This window comes from Notechis scutatus, chromosome 6 (genome assembly GCF_049901735.1).
Source record: "Notechis scutatus isolate UNSWTSFEM ecotype Mainland chromosome 6, rNotScu1.2, whole genome shotgun sequence".
In the NCBI taxonomy this organism is placed as follows: Eukaryota; Metazoa; Chordata; class Lepidosauria; order Squamata; family Elapidae; genus Notechis; species Notechis scutatus.
The window spans coordinates 32,324,916-32,337,526 of NC_142014.1; the positions used below are offsets into that span (position 1 = coordinate 32,324,916).

A 12,611-nucleotide genomic window follows, 5' to 3' on the forward strand; every position below is an offset into this window, starting at 1 on the left:
ACAAAGCTGAATACCACACATTTAAGTACCCATGAAAACTTAAGAATGAATATATATATATATATATATATATATATATATATATATATATATATATATATATATATATATATATATATATATATATATACACACATACATACATACACACACACACACATATACATACATATACATATATATATATATATATATATATATATATATATATATATATATATACACATACATTACATATACATATACATATACATATACATATACATATACATATACATATACATACATACATACATACATACATACATACATACATATATATATATATATATATATATATATATATATATATATATATAATTTCATTCATTCGTCATTCGTTCATTCATTCATTCATTCATGTTATTACAGCTTCAAGATTATCAATTGCCCAAACATGGAAGTTAAAAAGAATACTGAACGATGAAGTAATAATAGAATTTTTTTTCAGTGCACTGAGTTAGATAATATGATGTTAGAGCTGAAGAAGCGAGACACTTCAGAATTCCATGCAATATGGGAAATTTTTTATAAATGGAGGGATATGAAAGGAAGTCTAAAAAATGTGAAATAGAATTTAAGAAGAGTTTATATTGCAACATAATATCTAAGATAGAATCCATGGAGACAGGTCGGAAATTATCCAACCAGGTAGAGTCCAGCAATGGCGTCTTAAGAAGAGGGTGGACTTTTTGCTCATACAATAATGTAAAGACTGAGATACATGCCAAAAAGATCACCACGTTCAATGTTTTTAAAACTTAATTTTCAATAAAAATTATTTTAAAAAAAGAATCCTCAATTATAGTCATAGTCATTATAGTTATAGTTTGAAGGGCCATCTGCTTTATGTTTAAAAGAATCCTCATAATTAAAAACAAAACAGTCACTAAACTGCATTGCAGAAGAGGGGGGTTTGCTTCTATTCAAAGAACATTTGGTCAGAAATAAATCTTATTTAATGTATTTACAAGGAAACACACAGAGTTTAACGGTTAAAAAACATTTCAGGCTGTAGGAAATTTAACATCCAGGCTTTGCTTTAAATTATCTAAAAAGAGTTTGGCTTCCAAACCAAGATGCAGTACCTCACTAATCTTGATTTGTCGAAGTTCTTCTTCAGCTGTTGTCAAAGGAGCAGGGGAAGATTGAGTCATTAAATATTTCCGATAACCATTTAATGAAACATCATCCTGAAAAACACAGAGCCATTAGGTTTGCACGATTGGTAATTTCAAATTGCAACATTTTCTTCAGAAGCAGTTCAGTTCAGAAACATATTGCTTTACAGTTAATACAATCCTACAGCCCTTATGAGTGTTCCCAGACCACCAAGTTCTCTCATTCAGAAATGCTCCACCTCAGAGGAGCAAGTATCTTATAGACTCTCTGCCTCAGAATACAAAAACAGCTTTACTAACATCTGACATTTAAAAGGCAATGTGGCAAGAAAGGAAATAAGGAAAACTCAAATTGCTCTGAGATAAAACAAACCAAGAAACAAACAACAAAATTCTTCCCAACAAAAATATTTCAACAGGTTTAAGTTTCCCTGCCCTCCCCAAAATATCAAATTAACACATGAAAATACAACTTATTTCTTCTTAGATTATCACTTACAAAAATTTTTTACAGACCCCTCACATCCCGGACATAAACTGTTTCAACTCCTTCCCTCAAAACGACGCTATAGAGCACTGTACACCAGAACAAGAATAGAATAGAATAGACACAAGAATAGTTTTTTCCCGAAAGCCATCACTCTGCTAAACAAATAATTCCCTCAACACTGTTCAACTATTTACAAAGTGTACACTACTATTACTGTTAATCTTCTCACCACTCCTTATCACCCATCCCCTCCCACTTGACTGTATCCTAGCATGATTTGATTGTTGATTGTACCCTATGACTATCATTAAGTGTTGTACATTATGATTCTTGATTCTTAACAAATGTACCTTTATGTATACTGAGAGTATTTACACCAAGATAAATTCCTTGTGTGTCCAGTCACACTTGGCCAATAAAGTAATCTAAATGGCTAAGTTAGCTTCTATAGAGTACACACCTTGTTTGTTCCAAATACTTCATCTTTAATATGTCCACCTCCAAATTCTTTCTTTAACGTTGCCCGAGTAGCTGCATATAACATTTTTTGACGAACCTGATTGGTCATAAAAGGGATAACTTTGGATTTTTAAAAATTGAATTAAATGAAAATTAAATTCTAAAACTACTTTTCATATAGATTTACAATTCTTCCATCCTTCTATTCTTACATAAATGTTTAATTTTGAAAATATTTGTTTTAATTTTCCCTTTTATCAGTGTATATATATGATAAATGTACAAAATTATTGCAAATTATTATAACAGGAAGGAAAACATAATAGTAAAATGTTGAGCTATGTGCAAACATGAACAATTACTGATTTCTTTATCAAAAAGTATAATTTATCATTTATAAAACAACATTATTGATGTTATCTTACTCTCTACAAAAGTTTAAAACTTTGGGTACAATATCCACTACCTCCTAAATACATTATTCATTAAAATAACAGGCAATCTGGTGCTCCCCATATGGTTCAATATTTTTAGCTACTGATCTTGCTGGAAATTATAATGCAAATTTTTGGAACACTATCAATCCCAGATGGAAAATTTCATATTCTCATATTTGAAACAAGTCTATTTAATTGTATGGGAAAATGGGATGGAGGGGAGAGAAGCTGCCTAGGAAATGGTCAGATAAGAGACAGCATAGTCCACAGCTGGATAATAGGCAAAGAAAGGGGCTCATAAGAGACTGCCATTTCTCAGACTGTAAGAGAGACAGCAGGAGATTTACACTTCCAGGCTTGCAAGATTCTGTTAATGTAACCTTAGGATAAAGTAGAATTAGCACATTTGTCTGGTTTACCTGGGAGGGCTGAAAGTTGTTCATAGGTCAGATGGAAGGGCTTCTCGTAATATAAGAATAAGAATCACTGTTCTACACAAACTGATGAATTATTAGTTACATAATTCATTGGCACTGGCTATGGTGACAACAGCACTTCAGAATTAAAGTCCAAAATATTCTAGAGGCATATCAGAATGCCAGGCCTAGTAAAACATATCATTATAAAAAATTCACATGAACAGATGTGCATTTATTTCTGTTTCAATTGGTTCTATCCTTTCCAATGGCTCCGTTAGCCAAGAAATATATGATTTTAAGAGTGAGAAGGTGGAAGACATGGATCTGTGAAGTATGGGAATAACCAAATAATAATTTGCAGAAAAAGATGTATTTAAAAAGTTTAATGTATGGTTTGTTGTCATCAATTTAATTCTGTTACGTACAGGAGAATGATCTGGTGACCATGCAATAAAAATCCATTCATGTCCTTGGGCATTCTGGGAATCTAATCTGTACAGGAGATAACATGGTTGTCTGTCTTCAAGCAGAGGGAGAATAAAGGAGTCATAATCTTTTTCCCAGGTTGAACCAGGTTGCTTAGCACATCCCATAACAAGCTGCTCTGTAAAAATACATTAAACATGAATGACCAAGTACTAATGATAGCAACATTTACATTAAATAAACATATTTATGTTTCTCAGAAGACTACTTAAAGATCTACTGTAGAGTTGGCATCTATCATTCCCAACATATCCAAAAGGCATCAGGCTAGGAAAAGTAGTAGTCATGCTGAATTCATTAAAACCTAAATATGCTATTAAGAATTCCTTACAAAAGGCAATTAAGGTACTGTAGATAAGAGACTTCAATTTCTAGCCCCTTTTGAAATGGGACAAGACAACAACAAAAATTTAAGAGAATGTACAGTTCAGAATTGCGGCTATATTGGAATGAAACACTATTAACTTAGCCATGACTTACAATTAGGCTAACTGACTTTACTCAACCAACTGCACCATGAACTGGTGAACCATGAACTGGTGAACCATGAACCATGAATTATACACCTTAAACAAAAATATGGTTGGTTATTAGTGTGTCATACGAACAGCTATTTTTTGCCTTGGAACTAAAACTTACAGAAGACACCGGGACTATGATTTTTATTAATTACCAAATATACAATATAATTCATTATATTGTTATGTAGCCTTTATTAATTTATAAGTATCTCAAGGCAGTGAACATACATAATTCCCTTTTCTCATCCTATTTTCACTACAACAACCACCCTGTGAAATGGGGTCAGCTGAGAGAAAGTGACTAGTCCAAATCACCCTAGCCAGTTTTCATGCCTAGGGCAAGACCAGAAGTCAGTCTCCTGGTTTTTAGGCTATTACTTTACTACTGATTCTTCTTCTTCTGGTTCTGCCCTTCTCCTTTCACTCTCTTTGTAGATAACAATTCACTTAATATTAAAATAAGATGCAAGTTTCTAAATCTGTAGTCCAGATTGGAAACTTTAAAAATGCAGTGGAAAATCTACTGTATTTTTCGGAGTATAAGAAGCCCTTTTTCCACCCCCAAAAGCGGATGGAAATGTCTGTGCGTCTTATACGGCAAATGTTGCCAAAACCCCACCCACCCATTGGCCCACCCTTCGACCTCTACCTCCCAGCAATTTGCCTCTTTGCAGCAAACTGCCTGGTCAGCTTCAGCACAGCCTGATTAGCACAACAGCTGATTGTATGCAGGATCAGCCTCCCGACGATCAGCCGTTTCAGGCTGCAGGGATTGCCATCACCTATTGTCGCCTCTGCGCACCCCATTTTCAGTCTCAGCATGCCTGTTGTTTTTTTTTGCCTCTGTGCGTCCCATTTTCCACCTGTTCTGATCCCCACCGCTTGGAAAGGGCAGAAAACGGGGCACACGGAGGCTGAATACGGGATGTGGAGGCCAAAAATGGAGTGCATGGAGGCAGCAGTAGGTGATGGCAATCCCTGCAGCCGGAAACCAGTGATTGTCGGGACGCCGATCCTACTGACGATCAGCTACTGGTGCTAATCAGGCTGTGCTGAAGCTGACCAGGGTGTTTGCTGTTTGCTGCAAGGAGACAAATTGCTGGGAGGCAGAGGCAGATTCTTCCCCCCCCCACTTTGTTTTCCTCCCCAAAAGCTAGGTGCATCTTATACTTCGGAGCGCCTTATACTCTGAAAAATATGGTAAAAGCTGTTGCTAAAAAAGCAATATATATCAGGAATTTTCAAACTAGTTCAAGATATGGAACCTGCTGGTTAAAAAAAAAAACCCAGAACTCTTGATCCAAAGGTGACAGAAAATTAGTTCTGTTCAAGACCCTTCTCCTCCCTGTTTTTGCCCTTAGCCTTTCATGAAATCTCTTGTTAAACTTAGTGTTCTGTAGAACAGGGGGTCTCCAACCCCCAGGCTGTCACCTGGAACTGGGCTGTGCAAGTGGCAGGTGCTTATGTGTGCCCTGTTCCACTGGAGTAAGTGGTGGACACAAGGGCGCTTGCGTGCGCGCAGCTCCACTTGCATGAATGTGTGATCATGCAGGAAGCTCCATTTGTGCTAGCAGTAAGTGCTTGATCAAATGGAGCTGGGCATGCTCAACATGCGCATCTGCTGCTCACATGGAACCATCCCCTTTCCTCCCCCTCTCAAATCTGCCAAGATGGAAAGGTTGGGGACTGCTGCTGTGGAACATAATTTGAAAAATCCTGATGCAAATCTGTCACTAGTGATAGAACATAGGGTTTTCAAAGGGAGCTTAGAAGTCTTTTGGTCCACCTTTCCTCAGCTGGAGCTTATCACCAGGAGTCAAGCCTGACGTAAGCAAAGCGTCACCTAAGACAGGGGTCTCCAACCTTGGCAATTTTAAGCCTGGTGGACTTCAACTCCCAGAATTCCCCAGCCAGCTTTGCTGGCTGGGGAATTCTGGGAGTTGAAGTCCACCAGGCTTAAAATTGCCAAGGTTGGAGACCCCTGACCTAAGACATAGGCAATTTCTATTGACAAGCACTGCCTTGTTCCAAAGACTCAGAAACAATACATTCATCCACCACTTCACCAATTTTCCTTCATTCATTTAGGCAACACTGTGAGAAAGTATCAGAAAGGAAAATGATACATACCATTTTCAATAACTATTTTTAAAAACCTGTATTGGCCATTCCTAGCTCTGGCAAAGGTTTCTTTGACTTCTTCATTAGCTGAAAGAAAGATAAAACAAAGAAAAGGAACAATGGGTTTCAGGAATCTGAAATATATTTTCACATGACCTGCACTGTTAGATATTTTATGCTACAAATGATGTCCTGTTCACCTCATAAATTCAAACTAAATAAACTAGCATAATCAGAAATTTCATTTTATATTGTATAATATACCTGTACATGTAATAAATCCACAAAGTTAATAGCATTTAAGTAATTTGCATATGCCTTCAGCTGCTGGCATTGAGAATAAGTCAACATAGCAAGACAAAAATACATTCTCCTGCAGAATAGCATAGAAAGAGTCACATAAATGTTACTATGTTACAATCATGGCAACCGGATCTGATCTAGTTTCTACAGGCACATGACAAACAGTTTTAGAAAGCAGCCAAAGCCTGAACACAAGTTTGGAAGAATTACCCCTTTTCTTAAAGAAAGACAAAAGAGCAGAGGAAATAATTTATTTTCCTGGAAATCTATTAAAAGTCCCAAATCTTTATTCAGCTTCCAGAAGACATCCTTAATTGTAGAGTGCAAAGATTGTTGAAAGAACTTTGGTTTGCAGCTTTCTTTGCTTATCTATTTATCCTTCTGGTACATCATCCCTATTCCTTATAGCAGGGTGTCTGCAACCCGTGGCTCCGGAACGCATGCGGCTCTTTGGGCCCTCTGCTGTGGCTCCCTGTTGGGTGATCACTGGCCAGTCCCGCCCCTCGCCCTCTCCTCTCACTCACTCCTTGCCTGGCCTGAGAAAATAAAGGCGACGGTGGGGGATAGAGAAGCGGCCAGGGCTGATTCTCCAGCACCCCACTCTTGCTGGAGCTTATTGGTGCTGGGCGTGCCTCCGTCGCTTGGGGAGACACTGAGACACTGGCCCAATCCGGCCTCTCTAACACAAGGACTGGGAATGGGATCCAAGAGGACGGGACAACGGAAAGGGGGATGGCCTGCAGCACTCAGTCATGGCTTTAAAACTTGCATGGGAGACTTTTGCCACCCAGAGAACGGTTTTCAATTAAAGCCGCCAGCGGCACCATTCCGCTGCAGTAAAGCAGCTCAGGACAGCGGGAAAAGAGGGCTGGCCCCACAAAACCCTGAATGCCACCCCGGGAATAAGGCTCAGAGAAAGCCAGCGTGTCCTCACCAATGATGCTCATCCGTCAGCCAGTCTCCCCCTCTCTCTGTCTCTCTCTATCTCTCTGTATCTGTGTCTCTCTCTGTCAGAAAGCCAGCTAAGGAAGGAGCATTAGCCGCAGCAGAGGCTTCCCTTCGGACGACCCTCCTTCCCCTCCTCCTCCTCTCACAACTGTAACCGACCAGTGGGTTGCGAGAAGAGAGGGAGGAGGGTCTCCCGAAGGGAAGTTTCCGCCATGGCTCGCACTCATTCCTCAGCCAGCCCAGATTTCCAAAAAGTTGCCAAAAAGAAAGGAATAGTGAAGAGCCCCAAGGAGAGTTCGCCAGATTGGTCCAGCCTCAGGTTTCCAAGAGAGAGAAGAGTGAGACACACACAGAGAGAAATAGAGAAGGGGAGATAGAGAGGGAGAGATGGGAAGATAGGGGGAGAGACAAAGAGAGAGATACAGAGACAGAGGAAGATAGAGGGACAGTGAGAGAGAGAGACACACAGAAGGAGATACAGAGAGAGGGAAGAGAGAGGGAGAGGGGAAGAGACAGAGGGAGAAGGGGAGAGAGAGACACACAGAGATATACAGGGAGACAGAGAGGGGAGGAGAGGGAGAGAAAGGGGGAGAGGGAGGGGTAGGGAGGGAGGGGGAGAAAGGGTTTTGTGGTTCTGGGTGTTTTTTAACAACTGGTTCTCTGCTCTAATGACCAGCTGGGTAGGCGTGGCTAGGGGGGGTCATGTGTGGGTGGGGAGGAGTGATGTTGAGTTGGCCATGCCCACTCAGGTTTTGTGGCTCCCTTTTGAGTGTTTAAAGTTGCAGACCTAAAACACATTCTCCAGATGAGTGACAAAATGCATATTTAGGACAGAGGGTTGTTTTGTCAACCCTCATTTTCCTATTCTGGTTGGAATTTTCAATTTATATATATATCAATTAATTCAATGGATTTCTATTTTTCCATTGTGGCTTTTCTATCCCTTTCTCACTGAAGGAAGAAACTTCACTAAATTCCTGCCATTGGCCTTGTCAATCCAACTGCCTTACCAGCTGTTAACTATGGTTATTGAAATTAACCAACTTTCCAATGTTTGCTCACATCTTGGTTATAAACCAGGTCTTCCCAAAGTGATCCACCAGGGTGGATGGGACTATCCAAGGGGTAAATATTTGTAGTAGTACTATTAAAAGTAGTATTTGTTACATTATTTAAATATAATAAATGTTTGGGGTTGATGAATAACCCAAAACTGCATGAAGGGATGAGCTGAAGAGTTTGGGGACCTCTGCCATCAATTGACCACACAGACTCGATTCATAAAATCCTGTAAGCTAAATTATGACAGGCTAGAATCTAAAAGCTGGCTGGGGAATTCTGGGAGTTGAAGTCCTCCAGGCTTAAAGTTGCCAAGGTTGGACACCCCTGGGCTAGATGATGTTTCAGACTCTCGCCAGGTTATTAGCTATTAAGGTTTCTTTCCCGTTGCAGGGCAATCGGACGTAAATCCCGCAACTGAGTTTGTTTCGAATTTGCTCACACACAGAAAAAAATGAGGATAAAGTTAACATTTGCCATATAAGGCGCTGCAGTAGTCAAATACGAGCTTGCGACAGTTGAACTAAGCTTCGTCCAAAACAACCTCCGTCATATTGGTTTCCAGCTCTAATCGTTTTGCTCGGAAACTTCGCCTCGTCGGCAAGGAGGTGCGACTCCCAAGAGGCCAGCGCAAGCCGCCGCCGCCGCCTCCACTCTTCTCCCTCCTCTCCACTTCCTTTGCAACGTCACCTGGTGGCAATTAAAAGACGAGCCTCTTCTACAAAGCCCGTCGCTACACGGTGCTTTGTGTGTTTGCTATGTACAATAACAAAATACTTTTGGACGGACTTTGGAACGACTCGATCACTTTATGGCTTCAATAGCCAGTGAGAAGAACTGAGAAAAGACCGGACATTGAAAGCATATCAACCAGGTCTCCGCTTCTCTTGTCCGGAATTAAGTTGCTGATGTAGACCCCCCCGCCCTTCCTCAATCAACAAAACTGAGCAGTAACGCAAAGCACTCCGCACATACTTAGAGGCATCCCTCGCTTTCTTCTAAAAATATAGGCATAAATTCTACAGACGGGAATCGCAAGTCTGCGTATTGGGCGAATGAATGAAATCTAAATGCCAGAACTCCCCCCCTCCCAATGAGCCCTAGCAGAGCCCCTCCGGTGCACGGGGGGGGGGAGGGTGTTAGTGGTGTTTAGGAAATCCAAAAACAAATAAATAAAAGGAGGAAATCCGAAACCACAGATTGCCACGAAAGATACTGTACTGTACCTTGAATGCCAGTTTGGTGGGACATGACTTCAGCAATAGCAGCTATTCGCACTTGCAACTCTGGGCAGCGGGCAAAGGTAGGAGACACCACCAACAGCCCAGATCGACGCAGGACGCTCACATGACACTTTGCCACCACTCACCCGCCTTCGCCGAGCCGGCAGCTCCTTCCGGCTGGAATTGCACCGGGAGCCACGGGGAGCGCTGACCTCAGTTACCTTTAGATTGCATCCTAGTGCCGCTCGCTGGGAAAAAAGGGGCGGTCCGAGACTCGTCTTGCAACTTTTCTTACAAGATAGCGGGCGATCCCGGACGTGCTGAGGTCCAAGTCAATCCTACTAGCTTTGATTCATGTCATTCCCAAGACCTTTGCGTAGAATTGCACCAGAGCCTCCTTTTCAAACTAATCCTAGTCTAGAACAGTTTACTCCCTCTTTATTACAACTGTATGTCAACTGAAAAGAAAACAAAATATCCACAGAGACATAAGGATGAGAAATTTAGTTTAAGGTCTTGTCCTTCCTTATATGTGACCTCCCCATATTAAATGTTTCATCTAAAAACTTAACAAAAAATAAACCCTATGAACACTTTGCTTGAAAGCAAAAAAAATGTATTCAAATTCAGCTCCAGAATCTTCCTTTTACAATAATCAATTGGCTAGTTCTTAAGGTGTCACAGGACTGTTTTTATTGTTGCAATAGACTTCATTTTTGAACCTATAACTAGGGGCATTTTAATGGCAACATTAAAATTAAGACTTATTTTTTACCGAAATACTGTTGTAGAAAGTCAGCACACCCCCCACCCAAGAATGAAATATTAAAAGAGACAAAATATTTTATTTCCCTAAAGGAGAAATGAAGGAACATGCTCTTAAAGGCAGAATGCAGACTCAGTCTTTCTTAATACCCCCCAAGCAGAAACTGAGGCGGCCAGCTTTTAGAAATGCAGATTTAGTAATCCATTCAAGTCAGGATATTTTGAAACTCCTTGCAGCAAAGCTAACAAAGGCAGAATGATAGGATTAGAAAGCAGCCCCTCACCCAAGATGAAAGTCATTAGTCACAATAGGAGTTGCTCAACACCGTTTCAGACCCCTTCATTGCACTACCCCCAGTCACAGAAACATGGGAGGTCATATAAACAATAAATCAGAGGTTGACCAGATTAGCTCAGACAAGTACCTAGGATTTGCATTTCTTCTTTTGCCTATGGAGCCAGCTATGACCCCTACATAACCCCTACATGACCCCATAGGAATCTGATAACAGCCAATAGAATATTAAAAGACATGTTCTTGCACAGGAACAGGAAGCTCAAATACAAAGGCCAAAGAAGGTATAAAACCCACCCACTCTCAACTCCATTTGGTCAGCCGCCCAGAATCACATTTGGTTTTGCTTCAACAATAAACCATCTTTCCAAACAGCCTCCATGTTTCCAGTGTCTTTCTCTCAGCTTAGAACTGAGCCAGGTGGATATTTCTTGTAACAATTTGGCACCCCAAGACAGGACTCCAAGCTAATCTGACCAACGGACCTGGCCTGGGTAAGCCTCCACCTTGCTGGCAGCAGACCCTTTGTGTCTGTGGGTGGGTTTCCCTGGACCTTGGCCATTTGGGGCAAGGGTAGTAAAGAGAGTTACTGGGAAAGTGAGGAAGGCCCTTCTCCCAATCACAACTGAATCCTGCCCCCTGTGCCTTTTCTAACAGGCTGGAACATATAGCCAGAGCGCAGGGGTTTCTGTTAGGGAAAAGTGACAGGCTGTGACTGACTAAGCTAAATGAGCCCCACATCAGAAGGGGAACATGGGAAGCTGTAGATCAAGGATTGTGATAGGAACACCCTCTAGGAGATTTGCTCATGGCATGGGACAAGAGGCCCATACTGGCTGGTAAGAAGAAGATGCGAGCAAAAAAATTGTGTAGAATGGGCTTTGCTCAGGCACAGCTGCCACTAACTATCATGGACAAAGAATTACCCAGCCTGCTCAGAATAGAGTGGATTGAAGTCATAGAAGTGGAAGTGACCATACACACCATACAAGAAGATGACAACAATGAGAGTGGAACTGCAAACTGAATTCAAGGACATTTTTGACGGCAGACTAGGCAAGTTCCTGCTGTTGGTTTTACAGGTCGCTGTCCAACCTTTCAGCCACTGACGGCTGTCCATTTTCCTGCCCGGAAAATGAACCGATGGGAAAAGTCTAACATCACCATTGAAAATTCAACAGTCGTGACTGTAGAACAGAGGTTCTACTGTACTTAAAAAGAAAAGGGAAATATGTATATATAGGAACGTTGATTTTTCTTCTCTATCTTCTATGCAACCAGTAATGTGTTTGTTAAGATTTGTGCCTTCCCTCGTTTGACTTTAGATTTATGGTGGGAGTGACCAGGGTGTAAACCTGAATGTTTTGTTTTCCTCTCCTTTTCTCTATGTCAGTATTCCAAGTAAACTCCAAACAATTCAGAACTTCGAGACAAAGTCCATCAAAGTAAGAATTTATTAGAGTAGTCATGTTGCCACATCTGGGGAAAACCTGAATCTGAATTCCTGTGTTTCCCCCCTCCACACTAAAACTCACCCCCTGCCCCATTTAGTGACTCTCAGATCACATTGTCCAATCAACCTCCTGCCTCAACTGCCGCCAAATTCTAGTCACTCCCCTCCAGGTGCCAGCCGCTTGTCCTTGATCACTGGTGAAAGAATGTTGTTGTGGCTATACTCCCTTCACTACTCTCCCATTCCCACAGCTTACCCATCCCTTGCTATGGCAGCCCGGAATCTGTCTCAAGATGGATCCGGGGCTGACAGACTGCCTCCCCTCAAGCAATGAGAACGTCCTGAAATGAGACAAGTGACAGGAGGTTAGGGATCAGAGTTAACCAACTCTTCTCCCCCCAGGGGGCCCCTTGGGCTTATCGGGAAATTTCTCGTGAAACTCTCTCACCAACCTATCTGCGTTTACATCCTA

General features: G+C 41.2%; 1 protein-coding gene across 7 annotated transcripts in view; it reads right to left on the reverse strand.

Annotated features, from left to right (window-relative positions):
* Nucleotides 1-12,611, reverse strand: part of TWF1 (twinfilin actin binding protein 1) — a 39,847-nt gene that overhangs the window by 15,612 nt on the left and 11,624 nt on the right. For 4 of the 7 annotated variants that reach the window (XM_087967909.1, XM_087967904.1, XM_087967907.1 and 1 more), the window contains 4 exons: nt 6,103-6,180; nt 3,391-3,569; nt 2,111-2,206; nt 1,128-1,232 (listed from right to left, as the gene is read on the reverse strand). In XM_087967909.1, the coding sequence (XP_087824035.1) occupies nt 1,128-1,232; nt 2,111-2,206; nt 3,391-3,558 (369 nt within the window). In that variant the 5' untranslated portion in view covers nt 3,559-3,569; nt 6,103-6,180. Of the gene's footprint in view, nt 1-1,127; nt 1,233-2,110; nt 2,207-3,390; nt 3,570-6,102; nt 6,181-7,330; nt 8,007-9,629; nt 10,041-12,611 lie in introns of those variants that run through there. The other 3 variants (XM_087967905.1, XM_087967910.1, XM_087967906.1) reach the window with 3 other exon arrangements.